General features: G+C 43.0%; 1 protein-coding gene and 1 long non-coding RNA gene across 2 annotated transcripts; both read left to right on the top strand.

Annotated features, from left to right (window-relative positions):
• Window positions 1–2,916: 2,916 nt before the first annotated feature.
• LOC112258880 (neuronal pentraxin-1) lies at window positions 2,917–11,902 on the top strand. Its single transcript, XM_024433520.2, has 5 exons — window positions 2,917–3,455; window positions 3,878–4,085; window positions 5,173–5,417; window positions 5,706–5,885; window positions 9,809–11,902. Exons 1-5 carry the CDS (start codon window positions 3,018–3,020, stop codon window positions 10,028–10,030), a joined length of 1,293 nt encoding a protein of 430 aa, XP_024289288.1. The 5' UTR covers window positions 2,917–3,017; the 3' UTR covers window positions 10,031–11,902.
• Window positions 11,903–17,254: 5,352 nt separating this feature from the next.
• LOC121841103 lies at window positions 17,255–25,381 on the top strand. Its single transcript, XR_006080132.1, has 3 exons — window positions 17,255–17,374; window positions 20,426–20,525; window positions 23,281–25,381. It is a non-coding gene; the product is annotated as an uncharacterized LOC121841103 (long non-coding RNA).
• The last annotated feature ends 1,250 nt before the right edge of the window (window positions 25,382–26,631 follow it).

Genomic DNA, 26,631 nt, shown 5'->3' with positions numbered 1-26,631 from the left:
AATAACTTGGACTGGGATCATTGCTCAGGGAACAAGTTGCCTGTAGGCACAAATCTAGGATCACTTCCCCAATAAAATGTGTTAGTGGCATGAGTTTCCCTGGGGATAGAAGGTGTAATTTGTGGAATTCAGTGAAGGTGTTGTAGGTTTAATCAGTCCTACATGTCCTTCCATCACATAGACTCATATTGTCCATTGTACTGTACACATTCTGCAGTTACCTAAAGTAAATCCATTTTAATCTAAACTCCAATATGTTTTCATCACTTATTCAAGTTGTTTTCATTTGATTTTCAACACTGATATAATTAATAAAGGCTGAGTAGGCAACCAAAAAAGTAATATTGCTCTCCCTGAATAATTGAAATAGTAAAAGGCTAAGGGATAGATTAAGTCCTTTTTATGGACTGAATTATTGAGATGATTACAAATACTACATTCAAATACTGCAGACTGTGTTGACACTTTGCAGTATTGTTTTGCCCAGAGGGCAAAAACAGGCTGACACCCCATGGGTGCCTGAGGGCCTCACAGACAGACACCCCATGGGACATCATTCTGGGTATTACCACTGAGTCACTTACAAACCGCCATGCCTGTGTGAGGTGGCTGACTTAAGGTGGACCAGCTTGACAACAGACGAAGAAGATTAGGAACATATTCATTTAAAGCATTCAATTATTTTCAAGTTTCAACAAAATGATACTGTACAATGAGAAATACATGCAATGTACCAAATAAAGAAAACCACTTAACAACATTCTAATAAACCTGGATGTGACAGTGAAAGAAGTGCAGCTATTGATGATAATACAACTGCTGCTCGTGTAATTATATTGATGTTCATGGCTGTGCTGGCTGCTGTAAACATGCAGACCATGTTATCTATTATAAATATTGTAACATGAGAAAATGTACAGTGCTGTGAAAAAGTATTTGCCCCCTTCCCGATTTCTTATTTTTTTGCACATTTGTCACATTTAAATGTTTCAGATCATCAAACACATATTACACAAAGAGAAGCCAATTAAAGACAAAATGCAGTTAAGTGATGATTTTATTTATTAAGGGAAAAAGGCTATCCGAACCTTCATGGCCCTGTGTGAAAAAGTAAACCTAATAACTGGTTGTGCCACCCTCAGCAGCAACAACTGCAATCAAGTGTTTGCGATAACTGGCAATGAGTCTTTCACATCGCTGTGGAGGAATTTTGGCCCACTCTTTGCAGAATTGTTTTAATTCAGCCACATTGGAGGGTTTTCGAGCATGAACCTCCTTTTTAAGGTCACGCCACAGCAACTCAATCGGATTCAAGTCCGGACTTTGACTAGGCCACTCCAAAACCTTTATTTATTTATTTTTTTAAGCCATTCAGAGGTGGACTTACTGGTGTGTTTTGGATCATTGACCCGCTGTATAACCCAAGTGCGCTTCAGCTTGAGGTCACAAACTGATGACTGAACATGCTCCTTCAGGATTTTTTGGTAGAGAGCAGAATTCATGGTTCCATGGTTCATGGTTCCACAGCAAGTCATCCAGGTCCTGAAGCAGCAAAGCAGCCCCAGACCATCACACTACCACCACCATATTTGACTGTTGGTATGATGTTCTTTTTCTGAAATGCTGTGTTACTTTTACCCCAGATGTAACGGGACGCACACCTTCCAAAATGTTCAACTTTTGTCTCGTCAGTCCACAGAATATTTCCCCAAAAGTCTTGGGGATCATCAAGATGTTTTTTTGCCAAAAGTGAGACGAGCCTTTTATGTTCTTTTTGGTCAGCAGTGGTTTTCGCCTTGGAACCCTGCCATGGATGCCATTTTTGCTCAGTCTCTTTCTTATAGTTGAGTTATGAACACTGACCTTAACTGGGGCAAGTGAGGCCTGCAGTTCTTTAGATGTTGTTGTGGGTTATTTTGTGACCTCTTGGATGAGACGTCTCTGCGCTCTTGGGATAATTTTGGCTGTCCGGCCACTCCTGGGAAGGTTCACCACTATTCCAAATGTTCTCCATTTGTGGATAATGGCTCTCACCGTGGTTCGCTGGAGTCCCAAAGATTTAGAAATGGCTTTGTAACCCTTTCCAGACTGATAGATGTCAATTACTTTGTTTCTCATCTGTTCCTGAATTTCTTTGGATCGCAGCATGATGTCTTGCTTTTTAAGATATTTTGGCCTACTTCACTTTGTCAGACAAATTCTATTTAAGTGATTTATTGATTCAACAGGTCTGGCAGTAATCAGGCCTGGGTGTGGCTAGTGAAATTGAACTCAGCTTTACAAAAAATGTGATTAACCACAGTAAATTCATGATTTAACAAGGGGGGCAATTACTTTTTCACATAGGGCCATGAAGGTTCGGGTAGCTTTTTCCCTTATTAAATAAAAGTATCACTTTAAAAACTGCATTTTGTGTTTACTTGGGTTTATCTTTGAGTAATATAAAATTGTGTTTGATGATCTGAAACATTTAAGTGTGACAAATGTGCAAAAAAATAAGAAATCAGGAAGGAGGTAAATACTTTTTCACAGCACTGTATATGGGGCTATCAATGGGGAATCAGCCATGCTGTGGAGGGTCCCTGAACTTCCTTTCGATGTGAATTCAGTTCTGTTGGTTTTTCCTATATGCACAAAACGAACACAGCTGACTCTCCGGATACCCAGTAATGCTATTGCTGTTTGCCAATCCGCACATTTTAAATGAATAATACACGTTAAGAAATTACTAATTGTCGTCGTGAATGATTTAGCATCCGGGAGCCTTGAGTTTCATCTTTGAGCGTGAGGCTCCTTCCACCTTGACGTCGAGAGGCAATTAAACTGCGAGAGTGAGATTCCTCCCCTCCTCTCCGTAATGGGGTGAATCTGATCAGCGCAGACCACGCGCGCTATATAAACCGGGCGCGCGCCACGGACGGATTACAACAAAAAGCTACAGCTCGGTGGTCCTGATATCACTCGCAACACACCACCGCTGCTACTAAACCAAATCGCAACACAACACACACGGCGAAATGCAGACCATTAAGAAGGCAATCTCTTGGAAACTTTTTATACTTTCTTACTTATTCGTGGAGGGTTCGTGCCAAGACTTTGGTGGTGGACAGACTCAATTTATTTGCACGTCGGTGCCCAAAGATATGGACATATGCGCCGCTACCTTGCAAAACAGTATGCCTGGAGAGGATCTGAAGACCACCGTAATGCAGCTCCGGGAGACCGTCCTACAGCAGAAGGAGACCATTATGAACCAAAAAGAGACTATCAGAGAACTGACTTCCAAGTTAACTCGCTGTGAGGGCCAGAGTGCGCCCGAGCCCGGACCTGGGGGAAGGAGAAAAGAGACGGGGATCAAAAATACTATGGGGGATGTATCAAGGGGTCCCTCGGACACTTTGGCGCAACTATCACAGACTTTACAGTCTCTAAAGCAGAGATTAGAAAATCTCGAGGTATGTGGAGAACCATAATCTTAACGAAATAATAGCCTTTATACATTTCACCAATCATTTTGGGTGAAAAACGACATGTTTGAACTCTCGGCTAAATCACGTTGCACTGTCCTGTCCAACTCGCACTGCCGCCCTTGTACTTTGTTTATCACATTTACTTCCAGGGGTGAACAGCCCTCCACCATGTAGGTTAATACTCTGCACTAATCGTGAAACTTAACAAGTCATGCTGAGGACAGACACCTTGCCGGAGACGAATTTAGTTGCTTGATGTAGGCTACCATGTTGCTAACAACACAGGGCAATAAGTCTTAAAGAAGTTAATCTGGCATTAGCTTTGCAATGTCCCTCTGCATATGGGTTGTAATGTTTCTCAGTATTATTTAAACGTTTTCTTAACTAATCATTATTTCATTCCACAGCAATTCAGTCGGAACAACAACTCGGTCCAGGCGAACAGTCTGAAAGACCTGCTACAGAGTAAAATCGACGATTTGGAGAAGCAGGTGTTATCCCGCGTGAACAGTATAGAAGATGGCAAGCCTGGGCTGCGGAACGAGACGGAGCAGCGCGGTAGAGTGGAGTCGACTCTCACATCCCTGCACCAGAGAATCACCGACCTCGAGAAAGGTGCGAGCTCAAAAACGCGCCAAATACTTGGCCAGCATAGTTTAACTAATTAGTATCGCCGTTTAAAAAACAAAAACGAGCTATTCAAAAAAGACCTTTCAAATCCAACTGAAGTGGTGTTTATTACTAATGAATAGATTCATGTCAATATACGAAATCAATTGGTAATATGGCTGGTGTCCATTGCAACGCAGGGGAGGGGAGGGGATGGGATCCGGCGAATAGCTGCATTGCTTTGCATATCCAATTCCACAAAGATGTGTGGCTTAAGGTGATTTACTTTTCAAGGCATGCGTAAAAAAGGATGGTGAAACCATCTGTATTCAGCACTTTTCCCTTAATTCATGCAGATCAAAATGTTTAAATTCTATTGAAACAGCCGTCTCCACTTGCACCACTAGCCGTTTGAGCAGAGCAAAGTTCGCCAGGACCCTATGGAGCTCCAGCTCCGTATAGCGGGCAACAAACATGGTTGTAAAGTTCCGCCGAGGGAGGGGTGAGGAGAGACCAGGACCGCTATTCCAACCCCTTTGCTCATGTGATGCCTATCATGCCGCAGAAAAAAAACGTAGAACCACAAGAAACACGATTTTGTTGTATAACTACATTAATCAGTCAACCTTAAGCAGCAATCCGCTGCAAATCTCCCCTGCGCATTACGTGATGCTCAGCGACATATTTTACAACCTTCAAAAAAATAAAACTCAAATCCTCAAGTTCATCTTGACCTGACAATCACAGTTGGTTGTTAAAGACAGGACAAATGTCCAACAAATTGGTGTCACTCGGGTAGCCTATATAAAAGGCTCTATCTTCTATACAGTGCTTGACTTGGAGTGAAATATGTTTCTGTACTAATTTTGGGTGCTGGTACTATTTATATTTAGGTTCAGGAGCTCCACAATATGTCTTAGCTAATATTCTATAAGAGGAACAGGAGCTCAAGCAGTAGAACATTTGAGGTGCCAGTACTCAGTACCGATGAGCTCCTGCCCAAGTCAAGCACTGCATCTATAGGCCTAGGCTAGCCCACAATAATTATTGTGACTGTTGACATCTTTAACCTTGTCCTCTGTTTTGTTTACAGGTCAGAAAGAAAACAGGCCCCTGGATAAATTCCAGTTGACATTCCCGTTGAGGACCAACTACATGTATGCCAAAGTGAAGAAGAGTCTCCCTGAGATGTACGCATTCACTGTCTGCATGTGGCTCAAATCCAATGCATCCCCAGGGGTGGGCACGCCGTTCTCCTACGCAGTGCCAGGGCAGGCCAACGAGCTGGTGCTGATTGAGTGGGGGAATAATCCTATGGAGATACTCATCAATGACAAGGTATACTCACATGTTATTTTACATGATGCATATATCACCAACAGAATACAAAATATTATTTGAAAGCAGAGTATTGCATTGAAACTATTCTTAATGTATGTTCATGCTGATTGGAGCATGAAGGCCTGCACTGCAAACTACAAAGAAATATCATTTTTGAATTAGACCACACTGCCTAAAAAGCCTCAAGCTTTTTAATAAGTATGCAAGGTTTTTTATTTTAGTGATAAAAATGTAAAAAACTCCACCCATGCATATACTAATATAAAATACTGAAATCCATTCCAGGTAGCTAAATTACCATTCATTATCAACGACGGGAAGTGGCATCACATCTGTGTCACATGGACAACTCGAGATGGAGTATGGGAGGCTTTCCAAGATGGAGTCATGAGGGGCAGTGGAGAAAACCTTGCTCCATACCATCCAATCAAACCACAAGGTGTTCTGATATTGGGACAAGAACAGGTATGTCCATTACAATTTTAATGGTCCGTTTTTAATCAATACACTTTGGTTCCTTAGGTCATAATATCAAAAGGGACATGGCCTATAGCATAAACATCAGTCAGACCTTGAGAGAGAAACAGGCTTATGTATCAATTAAAAAAACGAGCCGCTGACTCGCAGGTTCCATAATAAGATGGAGGAATTATCCCGTTTAGGCATGAATTTGGATCAATTATCAAATAAAATCAATAAAATAAAATAATATTTGTCACATGCTTCGTAAACAACAGGTGTAAACTAACAATGAAATGCTTACCTCCATACCCTTCCAATCAATGCAGAGAGAAAAAAAGAGAAATAATAGAAAAATAGACAAATAATAACACAAGGAATAAATACACAATGAGTAACAATAACTTGGCTATATACACGGGGTACCAGTACTGAGTCGATGTGCAGGGGTACGAGGTCATTGAGGAAGATACAGTGCGTTCAGAAAGTATTCAGACCCCTTCTGCTTTTTCCATATTTTGTTACGTTACAGCCTTATTATAAAATGGATTGAGAAAAAAACTTTCCTTATCTACACACAATACCCCGTAATGACAAACTAAAAACAGGTTTTTAGAAATTTTAGAAAACATATTTTTTTTAAACAACAGAAATATACATTTACATAAGTATTCAGACCCTTTATGCAGTACTTCAGCACCTCTGGCAGCAATTACAGCCTTGAGTCTTCTTGGGTATGATGCTACAAGCTTGGCACACCTGAATTTGGGGAGTTTCTCACATTCTTCTTTCCTTCAATCCTGACAAGTCTCCCAGTCCTGCCGCTGAAAAACATCCCCACAGCATGATGCTGCCACCACCATGCTTCACCATAGGGATGGTGCCAGGTTTCGTCCAGACATGACGCTTGGCATTCAGGCCAAAGAGTTAAACCTTGGTTTCATCAGACCAGAGAATCTTGTTTCTCATGGTCTGAGATTCCTTTAGGTGCCTTTTGCCAAACTACAAGCGGGCTGTCATGTGCCTTTTACTGAGGAGTGGCTTCCGTCTGGCCACTCTACCATAAAGGCCTGGTTGTTGGAGTGCTACAGAGATGGCTGTCCTTCTGGAAGGTTCTCCCATCTCCACAGAGGAACTCTGGAGCTATGTATGAGTTACCATTGGGTTCTTGGTCACCTCCCTGACCAAGGCCCTTGTCCCATGATTTTTTCAGTTTGGCCAGGCATCCAGCTCTAGGAAGAGTCTTGGTGATTCCGAACTTCTTCCATTTAAGAATGATGGAGGCCATTGTGTTCTTGGGGACCTTCAATGCAGCAGAAATGTTTTGGTATCCTTCCCCAGATCTGTGCTTAGACACAAACCTGTCTCGGAGCTCTATGGACAATTCCTTCAACCTTTCTGTTTTATATTTTAATACATTGGCAAACAATTCTAAAAACCTGTTTTCGCTTTGTCATTATAGGGCATTGTGTGTAGATTGACAGAAAAATCTATAATTTAATCCATTTTAGAATAAGGCTGTAACGTAACAAAATATGGAAAAAGTCAAGGGGTCTGAATGCTTTCCAGATTCACTGTATGTACATATACAGTAGGTAGGGATAAAGTGACCAGGCAACAAGATGGATAATAAACAGTAGCAGCAGCATATGTGATGAGTCAAAAGCGTTACTGCAAAAAGGGTCAATGCAGGTAGTTAAATAGTGAACCAATAGCTCACAGGACTAACTATTTAGTGAACCAATAGCTCCCAGGACTAACTATTTAGTGAACCAATAGCTCCCAGGACTAACTAATAAGCAGTCTAATGGCTTGTAGTAAGCTGTTCAGGGTCATGTTGGTTACAAACTTGGTGCATTGGTAGCGCCTGCCATGCAGTACCAGAGAGAACAGTCTATGACTTGGGTCTTTGACAATTTTTAGGGCCTTTCTCTGACACAGTCTGGTATAGAGGTCCTGGATGGCAGGGAGCTCAGCCCCAGTGATGTACTGGGCCATACGCATTACTCTCTGTAGCGCCTTGTGGTCAGATGCCAAGCAGTTGCCATACCGGTGATGCAGCCAGTCAAGATGCTCTCAATGGTGTAGCTGTAGAACCTTTTAAGGATCTGAGGGCCCATGCAAATCTTTTCAACCTCCTGAGGGGAAGAGGAATTGTCGTTCCCTCTTCACGACTGTGTTGGTGTGTGTGGACCATGATAATTCCTTAGTGATGAGGACACCGAGGAACTTGAAGCTCTCAAGCTGATCCACTACAGCCCTGTTTATGTGGATGGAGGCATGCTCAGCCCCCCGTTTCCTGTACCTACAATCAGCTCCTTTGTCTTGCTGATGTTGAGAGAGATGTTGTTGTCCTGGCACTGCATTGCCCCTAAGGTGCAATGTTGAGGGTCAGAGTGGTGGATCTCTTGTTCCCTACCCTTACCACCTGGGGGCAGCCCGTCAGGAAGTCCAGGATCCAGTTGCATAGAGAGGTGTTTAGTCCAAGGGTCCTTAGCTTAGTGATGAGCTTGTTAGGCACATTGGTGTTGAATGCTGAGCTGTAGTCAATGAACAGCATTCTCACATAGGTTTTATTTTTGTCCAGATGGGACAAAAGGAGTGCAATAAGATTGCATAATCTGTGGATCTGTTGGGGGCGGTATGCCAATTGGAGTGGGTCCAGGGTGTCTGGGATGATGGTGTTGATTTCAGCCATGACCAGCCTTTCAAAGCATTTCATGGCTACAGATGTGAGTGCTACGGGGCGATAGTCATTTAGACGGGCTACCTTCGCATTCTTGGGCACAGGCACTATGGTGGTCTGCTTGAAACATGTTGGTATTACAGACTGGGTCAGGGAGAGGTTGAACATGTCAGTGAAGACACTTGCCAGCTGGTCCGCGCATGCTCTGAGTACACACCCTGGTAATTAGTCTGGCCCTGCTGCCTTTTGAATGTTAACCTGTTTAAAGGTCTTACCCACATCGGCTACGGAGAGCGTGAACACACAGTCGTCTGGAACAGCACGTGCTCTCATGCATGGTTCAGTGTTACAAGGCTTGACGCAAGCATAGAAAGTATTTAGCTCGTCTTGTAGGCTCGCATTACTGGACAGCTTGCGGCTGGGTTTTGTACAATTGTACAATATCATATGAATTATAGGATGTATAGTATCATATTGTATGTCTTACCCGGCCGTACAATAGCATATGAACTGAATGAAGTATATTATACTACACTTTGGGGGACGTATACTATTATACGTCTTGCTCTGGGACCAGGTTGCTTATTGCGCCATAACAACAAAGGAGAATTATGGGGAGAATTTATGTTGGCGGTTAGGGGAACTAACAACAAAGTTAGGATAACTTTTGTAAAAGGTTAGGAGAACTAAAATGACAAAGGTTAGTAGAATTTACGTAGCAGGTTAGGTGAAATTGGTTAAGTTTCAAAAAAGAGTTAGGGGAAGAGTAAGTTAAAATGCTACAGTTGTCCCCAACGCGACTCGATCACACAACCTTTGGATTGCTAGACAGTTGCAGATTACTCCCATCCATCCTCACCAACCAATCTCCCTTTCTAGCTAAAGTAACTACACCATTACTAGGTATCATATGTCTTGGAGGTGCTCAGAAATACGTAAAGTATGAGGCATAGCTGACGAAACAGGGCAACCCCAATTCTGATTTATCAGCTCACACTGCAATGGCAAAATTAAAAGCTGTTTGCATGGTAACGTGATTCATTAGTCAAAACAATAATCTGGATAAATGAAAAAGTACTAATTTGATATATGGGTTATCCTTGGTTTCCTCTAACAAGCTACATGGATGGAAGCATGGATACATTATTTAGTGCACAAATTAACAAAGGTTAACTTGAAATAATTGTTTTCCTTTGTGTTAGCACAATATCCATCTTCATTAATTCAATATTATTTTCCACAGGATACGCTTGGAGGGGGCTTTGATGCTACACAAGCTTTTGTTGGAGACCTGGCGAATTTTCATATCTGGGACCGGAAGTTGTCTATTGGAGAGATATACAACCTGGCAACTTGCAGCAGCAAAGCGCAGATAGGCAACGTGTTTTCGTGGTTGGAGAGCAGCATTGATATTTACGGAGGAGCCTCCAAGTGGACATTTGAGGCTTGTCGTCAACTGAACTGAACTGCAGGGAAAAGTGAAAAGCCAATGAGAAATGCGTGTGTTAAAGCCTCTGTTGATAATACGTCTGATTTGATAGATAAAGAAGCATTTATTCAGTAAATGACATCTGGATTTGTTATAGATATTGAGTACTTTATGTGTGGACACTTACTAGATTTCTACCTGTCTAAAATAAGACTCTGACCTTCTTGTTCATCTTGGATATTTCAATTGGATAGTTTTGGCATCTGGTTGGATGCTTCAAAGCGCTTTGTTCAACTGGCCGGTTTGTTATCTCATGGTCTTCAGAGCAATTGACACATACAGGCCAGCATATCACCACAACGCAGTGCAGATGCAGACAGCACTCCCCGACAAAGGACCACTTAGAACATCCACCATAAGTAGAATTGGTGACCATGTAGTTGTCCCCAACGAGGAAATCAGGGAGGGGACTGGGGATCTGTCTCCGTCCGTTAGTACATTAGTGCGTTTGTACATTAGTCCCACGTGACATCTCAGACAGCACTGACCCGGTTGTGACAAAACTTGAATGATGTGTCTTGCGTTAGATATCTGGCATTTACAAAATTACACTGATTGGCCAGATGATGGAGCTATAACAAGAAATGTTAAATATTTCAAATACAAACTTTGAAAGGTCACACCCATTACCCCGTTTGACCTAAAGTCATGAAATTCGGTGCATATGTCCCTCTGCTAAAAAAGAAACAAATTTGCCTCAGGGACCAATAAGCTTCACCATTCTGGATTTCCATTATTTATTTGGTGAAGAACACTGAAAAGCTACTCTTCTGGCACCGAATGAACAATCTGCATGAAACTTGATATTTGGCATCTATGACAATATTTTCCAGACTAGTACCTAAAACAACATGACCAATAAATATTCACTTGGGCTTGGTCGGGCAAAAATTAGTCAAAGATATTTGTATTGTAACAAACGCTGTCAAGACTCAACATATGACTCAGAGTGATGAGTCTAGCTAACCCACAACATATCTCAGACACCACTGGCCCGATTTTGGGTGAATGATGCCTCTTGCCATAGAGATCCAACATTCACAAAATTAGACTTATTGGCCCAGGGGGGGATGCTATAGTAATCAACTGTATGTACGTTAGTCACACATGATATCTCAGACACCACTGGCCCGATTTTAACGAAACTTGGGTGAATGATGCGTCTTGCCATAGAAATCAGTCTTTTGCAAAATTATACTGATTGGCCCAAGGGGGGTGCTGCATCATTTGTGGGTGACGACATGCTTACTGTTGCCTTGTTTTTATTGGACTGGGGACACGCATTTCAACCAATCATGTGATTTTGTTCATATTCCCACTGCCTGGGATTTTCACTGTGAACGACAGGTAGACTTGAAAAGGAATGTATACTTACACGGTTATGAAACAGGCACAGCTTTCTGCTCTATCGCTATCGTTTCTCGATCACCACCTGCTTGATGCAATTTTGTGTAAAGAATCTTTTTTGCCAACATACAAGCCTGGGTGCCTTGGGATGTTGAAATAACTCACGTTCATTATGATTTGCAAAGTATTTTGTGTCGTATTTATTTTCCTGTAGGCCTACAATGAGATTTATTTCCAAAAGAGATGTTTATGTTTATTATCATAACATGATTATTGTACTTAAAAGCAATTCATTGAGGTGTTTGTACTTTAATGGGAATGTTATCTGTACAGTAACAGCATGACTTAACTAATTGCTGCAGCAGCATCAACAAAATCTGCTTTTACTATCCTCCTTTTGGGTTGAGATTTTATACTGTATTGTTATATGCTCAAAGCATGGCAACACTGAAATATGAAAAAGTTCTAATTTTTTAAATAAAATTGTGATACCTGAATCTACCCCTGTGTGAGTGTGACATTCCTGTCACAGAGTAACCCATGCATATCACAGGCCTACAAATGTTTTTGAAAGCATATGAGAGTCCTCTTACATTTCTCTATAGTCTCAACTAACATTGTGAAACCTATTGTCAAGGATCAATGGCAGGTTCAGAGACCTCTGTACACCACTCCCTTTCATTTCCTCATACTAGATACTGTATGCACAGACTGAGAGGCACTGAGAGACCTGGGTTTCAGTATGTGGCATCAGTGGATGAACCGGGTCGGTGGTGTAACATCACTCCTGCTCTCTTCTTATGAGAACCCTATAAGTTGAACCCTAAACGTTGTGGCCAGGACCCGGAGAGGATAGAGAAGGTCAACACTATCTGCCTCCTCCTTAAAAGAAAAGCTAGTCCTCATTACCACTGGATAAATCTCCTGGCCACCGCGACCCAGACAACATCTCAAGGTGTATTCCATTGCCACCAAGGTGAAGGGCTACCTGGGAAGTATTCTGTCCTCCTGACATAAAAATACACACACACACACACGTAAGAACACACACACCAGTATTCCCAAAGCTTGATGTCTATTAGCAATAGCTTTGAGTCGACGACAGGTAGAGAGGAGTGTAACTGAGATACGCAGACGACATGCCCATTTCCCTACATACATTCCTTACATACAAACACTTGACTGACGTGAGAATAACGTCCAATTATAGTAAAGCATGATAGCTGGAGTTCAGCAACATACCAAAGGGGTCCACTCTATCAAAATAGCACTTGGTTGTTACACTTTGCATAAGAGGGAGTGAAAAACTACAGGCAAAACATTTAAAAACTGATATATCTAAAAACAAGGGCCCTTGTTATAATAGCTTTTTTTTAAACTAGGCAAGTCAGTTAAGAACAAATTCTTATTTACAATTACGGCCTAGGAGCAGTGGGTTAACGGCCTTGTTCAGGGGCAGAACGACATTTGTCTTACCTTGTCAGGTCGGGAATTCGATCTAGCAACCTTTCAGTTACTGGCCCAACGCTCTAACCACTACGATACCTGCCGCCCCATTGCAATGCATCCTGTATCCCATATACAATCACAGAAATACCATGTAAAACCGCTAGTATATGGTTCCATTGGCAGGGTTTGACCTATAGCTAGTAGGGTTCATGAACTCAGTAATGAGGCCAGGTCGATAATTCATGGTTAAACCACCTCAGTTGAGTGGTGGGCTTCCCATGATCCACCTCTGGGACATGGAACACATCTGAAGTCTTTTCCCCAGGTGCCATCCTGCTGTAGCCTATACATATCCCATAGCCATTACCGCCTGCTGTTTTGGACACAGGTGGAGTTGGGTTACAGAGATAATTCCTACTGTGGTGGAGAACAGCAGACAGGTTATCTATCCCCTGAGTGACCTCAGCCTCTGCGTGGCCCATGGACCACAGGCCAGAAATAGACCAGAGATATAATAGGTCAACCTTGTCTTCACCTCTGGATCATGTGTGTCTGGTCCGGATCAGGCTTTTATTGGTCTGACCCAAATCCTGGCCCAGATGTTTTGAGGTGTATTTTTATCCTAGCTGGACAGGAGGGACTCTGGTCAGTACTACGTGGCCAATAGCACTACTATTCTGATGTAAGGTTCCTATCAGGGTCATCTCCTCCACGTCTGTTTGTCCTTATTATATCATGGTCTGAAATGTAACAACCAACTCCAGTCTTTCACCATATTCAGAAACCCTTATTCTCTCTCCCTTGGCTTGATGCAGTAGGAGCAGTACGAATAACACTGGGGCGGTAATGAACAGGTAAAGGCTGGTAGCTGGAGGCTCCTGGATAACAAGCTCACAGTATTGCACTGGGAACCCAATATCTTACTACAGGTGTATTTTAGCATCTCATTGCTTGAACTTCAATCCACAACTCGAAGGTAACTGGCTCTCAACAGACGGTCAACAAACCAGTAATATCTACCCTGCTCCACACAACGTTACTACATATTCAACTATATTGTACATTATAAACTGGGTGGTTCGAGCCCTGAATGCTGATTGGCTGACAGCTGTGGTATATCAGACCGTAATCTACGGGTATGACAAAACATGTATTTTTACTGCTCTAGTTACGTTCGTAACCAGTTTACAATAGCAATAAGGCACCTCAGGGGTTTGTGATATATGGCCAATATACCATTGCTAAGGGTCTAGGCGTTGAGTCGTGCCTAAGAACAGCCCTTAGCCATGGTATATTGGCCATATACCACACCCCTGCTTAAATATACCCTGTCCCTGACCCTTTGACTCACACTCCACACAAGTCATCCCATTCACAGCTAATAAAGCATTTGACAGGTGATGTGTGAGGATGAGTACTGCATACAGTTGGCCCACTCAGAATGATCTGCCCTAAATTATGAATTGTATTTGTTTGTATGTGTGTCCATAGCTCTGACCACTATGTTATTCTCACAGATGCCTGGTCCGGTTGACCAGCTTGACCGGTTGGCCTGTGTGACCTTGCTGTCTGCATCCAGCTAGCTATGACTGTATGAAGGTGGCAGCTAACAAGAGCTCTCTCTCCTGCCATCTTCCACCTGCTTTGAATACATAATGAGAAAAAGCCAGGCACTGTCCCACCAGTGACCAGAGCCTGATGAAAAATGCATGACCAGGGTGGGTAAACAGCCCCTCAATGTGGGTCAGCAGAGAGGAGAGGAGGAAATTATGCAAAAGTCATATTGATGTTGAATATGATCCTCACTTCTTGTGATATTTAGAAAAACCTTGGGGGGTGCGTATTGGATTGTTGATAAGAATGTTGGTCCGTGACAGTACAAGTGGTTAGAGTGATAGCGCTTCTGATAGGTCAGCTGCAGAGCTTGGAAAAACATGACATCATCAGAAAGAGGTCATAGAAGCACTACATCCAGTATGACTCAATGTCATTAGTCAAAGTATCAATACCCCATGTGGGTGGGAGTGGCCTTAGACCAATGGGAGCGTTTCCTAGAGAGGCTGAATGAAGGGTGACCCTGAGAAGTCCAATATCACCAATTACCATTGATGTAAACCCTAACATTAAAGGCCTTGTGAAACTCCTTTGTAGTTAGTTTAAAACTCCTTCCCAGCTCATTTGAGCAAGCACAAGCAGTAGATTACTGTTCAAATCAAATCTTATTATGCTAAGCATTTCTGGTCAGCCTTATTAAATATGTACCCTATTCATAATTGCACAGCATTTGCAAACCATTCCCATTCATCTCTCTGGTAATTATTTCATGTTGGATTACAGCAGGCAGAGCTACAGTGGATCCCCTCTGACTGTCCATAACAGAGGCCAACAGAGCCCTGTGGTAGACTGGCAGAGAGACAAGACAAGAGGCGTTTGTAAGGCGAACTGAAACAGAATATACATGAGACACATCCATATTCGCCCATAATCTCACAGCCTTCTCTATGGCTGTCAGACTCATGCTCAACACTCCATGTCACCGAATGAATAATTTATGTCATCCCGGGAAGCAAAGGAAATTCTCCTTCAGATTTCTCTTCTGCCAGTGCACCATCCAGCCACTCAGATTCACTACTTCTTCCACCGCCGCAGTCGACGCTTTGCCTCTCTGGGGAAATACAAACGCAAACATTAGGCTGGGCAGATTCCTTTGAAGAACCCTCCCCGAGCTATCCCAGATAGGCAGGTATCTGATAACTTCTCTAGGGGTACAGTCATTTTGGACCAGTGCTTTTAAGAGAAGAAGCTAGTTCAGCGTGCTTTACATACAAATTATCTGCTCTTATCACCAGGGATGAATATCACTGCAGGTTGTATGAAATCATCAGCACAAATAAAATGTGGGGAGTATATAGATGGTAAGTATCAAACTGCAGCACCCTCAGAAGACACCATTTGAGCAGTTCAGTGGGTTTTGGGTCATGGCATCTCTGGGGGCCTATACAGTTTGTCTTGTCTAAAGGATGACAGTGCAGATTAATGGGCCAATCCAGCCCACTTCCTGTTGGCTCTTCCTCCCCTGGCGCTGTGCCACACTCTGCAGCTCAGTACCTGCTGGGAGGCCACAGCCCCCTAGAGGGGGTGACAGAGTGCTGTTGCCACCAGGGATAGGGGAGGTGAACACATGTTATGTTGTGTGCCCCCCCCCATCCCACCCAGTAGGAGTAAAAGGGTCTACTGGGATGGGTGTTTAGAGACCAAGTGTACTGCAATACAATACACTGGCCTTGATCCTAGATCAGCTTTGCAGAAGCCCCCCCCACACACACACACACACACCTTCTGGCTGCCTGCCTGCCACTGAGAGGCCTTAGCCACGGGAGGTGTATGACAGAAGCCGACACCACAGGAATATTATTCAAGACGTTGCCACAGTCTCTGCACCCTCTGGGAACGATGCCAGGGGCTGTGTTCCATAATCAGGTCAATCAGAGACAGAGCAACGTCCCACCATCTCTCACCCCCACCACCCTGCACCTCCTCACCATTCCTGGGTTTGGGCACAGAGCACAGCCTACTGGTGCCCTGCTATGTGTGTGATCATACAGAGAAGGTGTGACAGGGCTGGTGCCAGAAGGGGGGAAGAGGGGGGAAGGAGGGGGAGCTTCACACCTAACCAGACGGAAACAGAAACAGGTGAGCTATACTGACAATTCTATGTGTCTGAAAAACAGGAAATCAACAGCAACTCTCATGCATACAAATAAAACATAAACTATAAATTAGTGGCAGCAGGCAGAATGTGAACAAAAGTTCAACATCTGCTAAGTTGGGCACATTGGTCATTTTCATAAGAACCCCAACAAAAATAAAATATGAAGATAAGAACAAAAGCTGCAACCTTAATCATTTTTCTAGGATTGAAAAATTGGGATCTCACTCCAAAGGATTACAACTTCAAATGAAAACAGATTCTGTTGGGAAATGTTTTCTAAAGTATGACGAAAGCTAGCTGCAAAGCCAAAAGAGAGATAAAAGAAGTACTCTAGTCTCTAGAACACAAAGGGATGTATGTATCACAGTCTCTTCTGTACTGAATGGAACTCTTTGAAAGAATCTAAAGATTTCATAGGGCTGAGTCACAATCAACCCAGCCCAGACAGTGTTGACAACTTGGATTAAATAGTGGCCAGGAGAAGATGTTGGCCAGAACCACATACAGTACCACTTCTACACAATGGAGGACAGACACATAGATGGAAGTACAGGGCAGGCAGTGTTAAAAAGACCAGCCTGTAGTTTCAGCACCCCTGAACTATTAATTAGCTGTACTCTCCCAACACCCCTTATTTTCTTATTAGTGGTATCTACAAGTCACCCCACTTGTATCAGCCAATCATAGTTCACCATTCCAATGCAGCTCACTGAACTCCATCAGAGTGAGATCGTAGTCAGAAGAGGATGGACGTCTTGGACTGTTCCTCACCAATCTGTATTTGACCTGTGTTTTAGTGCGTTCATCTAAGTGTAAGTACTGTTGACATGTCATTGGTATTTTAGTTGGATGTGACTAAGGCAGTCGAAATATTTACCAGTTATTCCTTTTCCATGCGTGTCATGCTATTCCTAGCCAGCTAGCCTAGTCAGGCTAGCTCTTCTACGCTGTGTACCACACGCCTTGTTTAGGATAGCCTATTGATATTATTATGTTCATATTGTCTGTGTACTTCTAGTCATATTTATTGACATGTAGAGCCTTTATGTAGTGCTCCTGTGCACTGTATTCAGCCTGGTCTAACAAGTAGCCTTTGCCTTCCTCGTGGTGCAGTTTCTATTCCACAGTGGTCGTGGTCTCGTGCTCATGCAGAATCTGGTTGCATCACGGTCATGTTTTCAGTTATTTGCTTACCAGTATTTGGATCTTTATGCTGTAACTGCATTCCATTGTTGTTTCTGTATTAGTAATCAGTAATTGAACATTGTAGTGCAAAGATGTGTGTATTGATGTGCATAATACGCTAAGCCAGTGTATTGGTTGTATACAGGCCATACTACTATGATACGACAGGACAGGCCATAGTATATGCTAAGCTAGTTTACCTATTAGAGGCCATATATATCTGTGTATGATATTGTCCAACTGTGCTACTGCCAATGCTCTGTATGGTCATTACTGGAATCTCTTCATTTCTTCATAGAACCACTCTTATACACTCTCACTTTTACTGTGAGCCATCATTACAGAGGATTGTGGTGTGTTGAACCCAATATCTGCAATAAACCTGTTCTGAAGGCATCTGACTTGTTCTTGCCGGACAGACCAGTGGCTGAACCTTATCAACTGGCAGCTATAGCTCTCTACTAGTGCCCAGTTCTAGCTGGTCCTCCCGGATCAGACTTAAGTCTTTTTCAGGCAGACAGAAATTAGAGTTAACTCTCAAACGGCATTCATGTAGAATGCAGATATTATGAGGGTATGCTAAATAGACATTCATGTAGAATGCAGGTATTATGAGGGTATGCTAAATAGACATTCATGTAGAATGCAGGTATTATGAGGGTATGCTAAATAGACATTCATGTTGAATGCAGGTATTATGAGCTAAATAGGTATGCAGGTATTATGAGGGTATGCTAAATAGACATTCATGTAGAATGCAGGTATTATGAGGGTATGCTAAATAGACATTCATGTAGAATGCAGGTATTATGAGGGTATGCTAAATAGACATTCATGTAGAATGCAGGTATTATGAGGGTATGCTAAATAGACATTCATGTAGAATGCAGGTATTATGAGGGTATGCTAAATAGACATTCATTGGGGGTAAGAATTGTGAGATGGATAGAAAGGGATAGGACAAAATCATTCAGAGAAATGACTTTATTTTGGAGAAAGAAGTGAAGGAGACAGTATTCACTCCTAACCTCATCAAAGCACAGAACCATTCTTCCTTATTCACACTTCTGATTTCCAATAGTCAGGAGACTTAAAACAATTTCTGTATTGCAGTAGTGGTGTGTTTTATAGAATGTACGACTATCGAGAGGGCCAGTCAATGATCGACCAGAATAGACAACCTACCTTGAGACATTCTTCTTATCTGTAAAGTGGAAGAGCAATGTATAACCATTCTGAATCACAAACCACAGGAAATTGCGGCATTTGTACTGTTGGGTAACCATGACTGTCTAAAGGATATAATTGTGAATCTTAATAACACAGGGATATATTTTCAATGAGTTTCATCATGTAATTATTTTTAGATGAGTTTCTTCATCTTCTGCTGAAAGCCTGGTGCTTATTTTTGAACGGTGAGAGTAATGCAATCATTGAGAGATTAAAAAGTTCCAAGAAGCTTACGGATGTTTCCAAAATATTCATATGCACCACAAACATCCACCGAGTGATACTTCACTTCTTTGAACTCTGTGCGCACAACTGTCTTTCGGGTGACTTGACGCAACCGGCATCATCATCGCCAGTCTTGAGACACACACAGACTGCGTCATTACCGTCTCTCCTCTATGAATAATCCATGTCCTCAGAGAACCATACTCCCCCCATGCTACTGGAGTGGATGTGAAAACAGTCAAATTTACATTAACTTTAAAAAAATAAGTTATATAACAGTTTTAGAGTTTACGGCAGCCCTGAAGTTATCTACGTCAATAGGAAGATAAGAGTAGAAGTGGCTGAATAATTGTGATTCCTTTTTTCCCTAACCCTATGCACACAGTAGCACGCCACAGGCCATATCAGGGTCAAGGACACCTGGCCTTATGAGACAGAGACGGTGGCCCTGCTTAGCACTTGACTCCTGGCCTGGTGATGTCTCTGTCCTCTGATGGGAATTAGCAGAACACAGGCATAGCTGTGATCAACACTGACTCCCACAGACTCAGAGCAGGCCCCTGTAGTCACAGACCCAGAGCTGGCCCCTGCAGTCACAGACCCAGAGCTGGCACAGAGCTGGCCCCTGCAGTCACAGACCCAGAGCTGGCACAGAGCAGGCCCCTGCAGTCACAGACCCAGAGCTGGCACAGAGCAGGCCCCTGCAGTCACAAACCTCAGTGATCCCACTGCTCCAAAGGGTCAGGGGGCAAGACTGTCACCACCAGAGTTAATATAGGCCACTTATGATCCTAGCCTTGGGACACTGGATGGCTCTGGAAAGTCTCATTACTAACTTCCCAAGTCAACATACTTTTTTTGTCACGCTATGTGGAGACCATTATACGACATCCAATGGTGTGCTTCTGCTGGAATGGAAAATTATTTTAACAATGTCCCCTCCGTCCCTGAACAGTCTCTGCAGCTCTGGACAGGCTCACACACCGACTAACTGTAACACAGCTAATGAGAGTCCTGCAGTCTAACACTGGTGTGTGTATGTGTGTGTTTGAAAGAAAGAGTGTGTGAGAAAGAGAGTGAGTGTACCTACCTGCAGCTCCTCACAGACACATTGATTCCATCTCCCCTTGTCAATCCCCCCTCCCACCCTCTACATCTCCTGGCTGCATTCCCTCACACACTGCTCCTTTCCTCCACTGTCATTCTGCCTCCTCTTCATACAGTCGATAGGACAACATGGCTGCTCATTATGGGATTGCAATGGTAGAGAGTCTCTGGCAGCATGGACACATGGAACACCAGCCAGCTTCACAGATACAGCAGGTGAGCATTCCAAGACAATGATGTTTACAGGTGATGTATATTGATGATGCTATATGCATTCCAAGACAATGTGGACACACTGATGCTATGGACAGGGATACAGTGATGATGCTATATGCATTCCAAGACAATGTGGACACACTGGACAGGGATGTATACAGTGATGATGCTATATGCATTCCAAGACAATGTGGACACACTGGACAGGGATGTATATACAGTGATGATGCTATATGCATTCCAAGACAATGTGGACACACTGGACAGGGATGTATACAGTGATGATGCTATATGCATTCCAAGACAATGTGGACACACTGGACAGGGATGTATATACAGTGATGATGCTATATGCATTCCAAGACAATGTGGACACACTGGACAGGGATGTATACAGTGATGATGCTATATGCATTCCAAGACAATGTGGACACACTGGACAGGGATGTATATACAGTGATGATGCTATATGCATTCCAAGACTATGTGGACACACTGGACAGAGGTGTATTGATCGGTCTATAGGCTTGAGGACATGACTGGTCTGGTCCCATTTCTTAACTTAGACCATTTACTGTGTGTGGATAGCTATTGAGAGCCTGGGTGAAGTGATCCATTAGAGTGTAACTAGACTATGTCATGTCCATTTAATTGTCAGTTCAGTGGGAGCCAGGATGATCATTTTACTAATGTGCTGCTACAGCCATTAGTGCACCACAGAGATAATCAGCTGCCAATTTATGCCTCAAATGAAGAAGGACTGGCACCACTCGAAATGACCCCAGGTCAGCTCATTGGGGAAGAATACTGGGTAACATCAAACTTTATTCGTCACATGCGCCGAATACAACAGGTGTAGACCCTACGTGAAATGCTTACAAGCCCTTAACCAACAGTGCAGTTCAAGATGAAAATATTTAACAAATATAAAATGACAATAACGAGGCTATATACAGGGTGTACCGGTACCAAGTAGAGGTCATTTGTACATGTAGGTAGGGGTGATAATAAACAGTGAGTAGCGGGTCAGATGCTGAGCAGTTGCCATACCACGCCGTGATGCAAACGGGCATAATGCTCTCAATGCTGCAGCTTTGAGGATCTGGGGACCCATGCCAAATCTTTTCAGTCTCCTGAGGGGGAAAGGTGTTGCCGTGCCCTCTTCACGACTGTCTTGGTGTGTTTGGATCATGATAGTTTGTTGGTGATGTGGACACCAGGGAACTTGAAACTCTCAACTTGCTCCACTGCAGCCCCATCGATGTTTATGGGGGCCTGTTCGGCCCGCCTTTTCATGTAGTCCACGATCAGCTCCTTTTTCTTGCTCACATTGAGGGAGAAGTTGTTGTCCTGGCACCACACAGCCAGGTCTCATCGTTGTCAGTGATCAGGCTGCTGTCGACACTGTTGTGTCAGCAAACGTAATGATGGTGTTGGAGTCGTGTTTGGTCACGCAGTTGTGGGTAAACAGGGAGTAAAGGAGCACACACCCCTGAGGGGCCCCAGTGTTGAGGATCAGCGTGGCAGACGTGTTGTTGCCTACCCTTACCACCTGGGGGCGGCCCGTCAGGAAGTCCAGGATCCAGTTGCAGAGGGAGATGTTTAGTCCCAGGGTCCTTGGAGGAAATGTCATTGAGTGATGGTATGTTTGGCTACTGGAGGAGTCAGACAAGGAGAAATGTCATTGTCTGTCCTTCCTATTGTAACAGTGTCACTCAAATAACGTCTGTGTGAGTACAGTATACTCCACAGTCAATGTTCTTGGGATATGGATTTTTGGTCAGCAAAGAACATCATCCAGACGTTAGTCTTCTCTAAACAAAACCCCATTACTGATTTTTCTATACAGAAGACTGAATCACTCACATTCACTCAAATATACAAAAACACATTGAAAACCATCTTGTAAGTGAATGAACACATTTAATCTGCACCGTTATGCAAGATGAATGGTGTGTGTGGTATCTAGTGTGTCAGAGTGCAGATGATTGGTGTGTGTGTGTGTGGTGTCTAGTGTGTCAGAGTGCAGATGATTGGTGTGTGTGTGGTGTCTAGTGTGTCAGAGTGCAGATGATTGGTGTGTGAGTCCAGTGGATGATTCATTAGAATACTTAATTACTTTGGTGGTTAGACACTGGGACTGGGCTAGAGCGTGAGACACTATCTGTGTCACAGCCACTTAAGCAATAAAGACAGGATAACTGATCGTGAAGCCTGTAGACGTCATCGCCGAGCAGCGCTGGAGGACCTGTGACAAGGATGGAGGGAGAGGAGAGGAAGAAGGATGGCAGCGGCTAACTGCCACTCTTAAGAGCATACAGGACAGATGAGAGAGAGGACTGTGACATGAGTTGGTAAAGAATGAAACAGGCTTGGGTTGTTGGCCCACAGAATAATAATATACTACTCCTCTTCCCCATTCAAACTTAACAGCCTCCCTGTGGCACATGGGAAATAGGAGACTTGAACAACCACATGCCCTGTTTGCCCTTTTCATCAGTGACTCTCATAGGGCCATCTTTCTAGAGCAATTGTCATTGTCAAGGAAATGTCAATAAAGTTAGGTTTATATTGAGTACAGACCGAAGCCCCTGTGTGTTTCTCTGCAGTACTGCATGGAGCAAAAGATCAGTGCAATTAGGCATAGTCTCTGACACAGGTGGATGGAGAGAACACACGCTGGACTAATGATCCAGGAAAAGGGCCTTTAGTAAATGACTGTATGTGTGTATGTGCGTGTGTGTGTCCAAACAAGGTGACTCAATCTATCCAAGCACCACCCTGCTCTGACAGCAATACCCTGGATAGACACAGAACATATTACATCTCTCCCGGGCCAGAACAAGAGCTTCCCACCAACCAAGAGAGACATCAATCATCTGGAGGCTGGGACTGGAGCCACCGGGCCAAATCCAACTGAGAGACTCCACAGCAACTCCATTACAGGAATATGGAGCAGTCATACTGTACCTTGCTAAACAATGCAAACCAGCACAGGGATGACCTCAGCAGAGTATAAGTACCAGTTCTGCTCCATAGTCCTGGTGGACACATCAGGTAGCAAAACATCTGGCTCCTGACTAAGATACATACGCCCTGTTTATACCTGGTTCTAACATGCGTACTATGTTCTGCTCTTTTCCACATTCTGATTGTACCAACATTTTTAGAAAGGTATAGATGATTAAAGGGTAGAACTAACCTGTCTCGACAGTCTAACCCCAGCTCACGTTCCCTGTTAGTGGATGAAAAATCCAACGCTTGGTGAATTCTGCTTCACAATTGTTTGATTGTGATCAGATCTTATAAGTGTAAACAGACTAGATCAGGTCAAGATCAGGACAAAGGACACATTTTAGCGGAAGGTAAACTGGACTGGAGTGTCATCAAGGCTAACACAACGGGGTACATAACTGTTATAACATAACCAAAGGTATAGGTCATTCTGTGATTCATGACGTGGTATAATATGATCTCATGGGAAAAATGTATAGGCTGTACTATGAAGTGGAAACATGTTCATCTTTCATCCCACCAGAGTAAAACATACAACAATCCGCCATAAAGGGGCAGGTATAAAATAACAGTTGAAGCAGATAGCAGCTGTATTTTTCTGTGCTGTTTAGCCATACTCTCAGGCTATGTGGTTGAGATCTGATGATCTTTGTTGCAGGGCAGGTGGAGGGTTATCTGGATTTGGCCAAATCTCTACCCTGGACCTGTATTTATGGACCAGAGCTAATCATACCTGTCACATCAAAGAGCTAGCATTTCTACTGTTTCCCTGTTCAGTGCTGACACCTGGATAGGAATGTTTATTTGTAGGATTGAGCCTGGCACACCTCCACAAGGAGCACACAGAACCACTCACAGTCATTACAGGAGTAGAGTGCAGGAAGCGTGTACTGTGTTTCAATGGGGAAAACAAACTGTAGTAGAATCCAAGTTCAGTAGGCTACGGCAGGTCAAGGTGAGTCAAGTTCGAAAGACGTGCCATTCAAATCAAAAAGTGAGCTGAATACATATGAGCAGCCTTTCTAGGGGTGGTGCCCAGTAGGAACCTGGGAGTAAACAGTGTTCTTGTAATGCACAAAGAGTGTGTTTGCAGTGACAACACATCATCTCCATTGAAGATACTCATTGTAGTCAAAAGCATGTGGCCTAAAACAGATTGTTCTCTGTCTGATCTCAGTCAGCACTACTGCTCTTCAGAAGCCAGGCTCTTGGACAGCCTCTTGGTTCTGAGAGGGACTTGACTGTCAGTCTCAGCCCACCAGAGGAATAGTGACAAAGCTGATGAAGGCTGCTGAGAGCTGAGCTGCTGATGAGACAGATGCTGAGGGCGTCAAGAGACACAAACTATTAAACACAGCTTAGAGATGCTCACATGGCTGCTGTGGAAGACATTGAGAGTGGCACGAAGGCTCTTTCTAAAAGGAAAGTTAAATATATGTAATAAGACAATTTAGTATATTTATTCAAGGGGATTTTACAATGAATGACTGACCCATTTGTGTTACGTCCATAATGATTACATATGATCATTGAACTAGAGCACATTCAAAACACATTTGACATCAACCCTGCGCAGGTCCTAAAACCTGGCACAGTGATATTGAATAATCCCTGGCATGACACAGCAATAATCCTAGGAGGTGGCTCTCACCCCAGGTCACCATAGGGACCTGCTCCTAATCCAAGGTCAATTTCTCAACCAACAAGTCTGGTCATAATATAACATTATAACTATGTTACCACAGGACAATAACTGACTACATGGGGAAATGTTCCATTAAAGTGCTATTTGTGTCCTTATTTTTCTTGGATTGTAGAGTTTGTTTACAATATAAGGCTACATACACTACAAACAATTTATGATAGGCTAAATCCATTTACAGCAAGACAAGAACACATTCCTCCACAGATTTATTGTGAGAGTCAAACTGTGAAGAAATACTGGACTTGAAAGTGAGAGACAGTGCCATAAAAATGCAAATCCAAGGTAATTGTAGAGAAGAAGCGAAACAAACCAGATTATTTCATTTTGGACAGAGTGAACTAATTCCTTATTGATGTTACAGAACTCACATCCCTGTGGCCTTTTACCAAGTTATGTGTAGTAGATGTAAGGACAGATGCAGTATTTGAGACTTTTGTTTTCAAAACATACTCTACTTTAGAATTTCATAGAACTTACTACTTGATATAAAATTACATTGATCACTCGTTGAAAAGTTCAGTCCTTTTGAGGACAACTAGTTTTGCTTTATTGCATTTATATTAATGTAGAGTCTGAATGGGTAAGTAAACCAGCTCCAGCAAGACCTGTGAAGAAATAATAGGCACCACAAGTACTGAGGATCTGTCCACAGCCCTGCCTAGGCAGTGTGGTGCTGAAGGACAGCCTTGACACTCATTGCTGTCCATGGTCCTGTGGAGGTGCTGAAAGGACAACTCTAAGATGAGTCACTGGGCATGTCCTCTCATGGTCCCACAATCACAATTAAACATGGTTTTATTTTGAGTGACTCAATGTGTTGTTTATTCAAAGACAAAGTTCTGAACACCCTCCTATCTTGATCCTGCTTTAGTGCATAATATCAACATGTTTATCAGATTGGATGGAAAAAAATAATACAAATTTAAACCTGTAAACAACTCTTTTTTATGCTGTCATGCAGTGTGTTTGCTGTATAGAGACAGAAATTCAGAGAGCTGTTATTCCATTTCAATAAGATCAAACAAGGGCCTGATATGAAACCACTCTCTCTCATTGTGGTAAATATCATTCTTCCCTGCCTCACAGAGAACTCTTTTTAACCCAGACCATGAGGACAATCCATTGCAATTCACTTTCTTTGATGTGTGCAACACACTAACAAGTGTGTCCTCACCTCAGCCCCTCCCCAGCTCAGTGCTAAATTGTGTCGTGACTGATCTAATCTCCAGCTCATAAATCAAATTTTCATGAAAAAACAGGTCAGCAACGGCCGTTCCAATTTCTATGGACGTAGGTCTGTTTTGATAATCCCACAATGGCTACAATAATTTGATATCGAATTGACATACACTTACACGAAAGGCCTGGAATGAGTCGGTGTTATCA

The sequence above is a fragment of the Oncorhynchus tshawytscha genome, linkage group LG27 (assembly GCF_018296145.1).
Source record: "Oncorhynchus tshawytscha isolate Ot180627B linkage group LG27, Otsh_v2.0, whole genome shotgun sequence".
NCBI lineage: Eukaryota > Metazoa > Chordata > Actinopteri > Salmoniformes > Salmonidae > Oncorhynchus > Oncorhynchus tshawytscha.
This window is presented reverse-complemented; position numbering and strand designations above follow the sequence as displayed.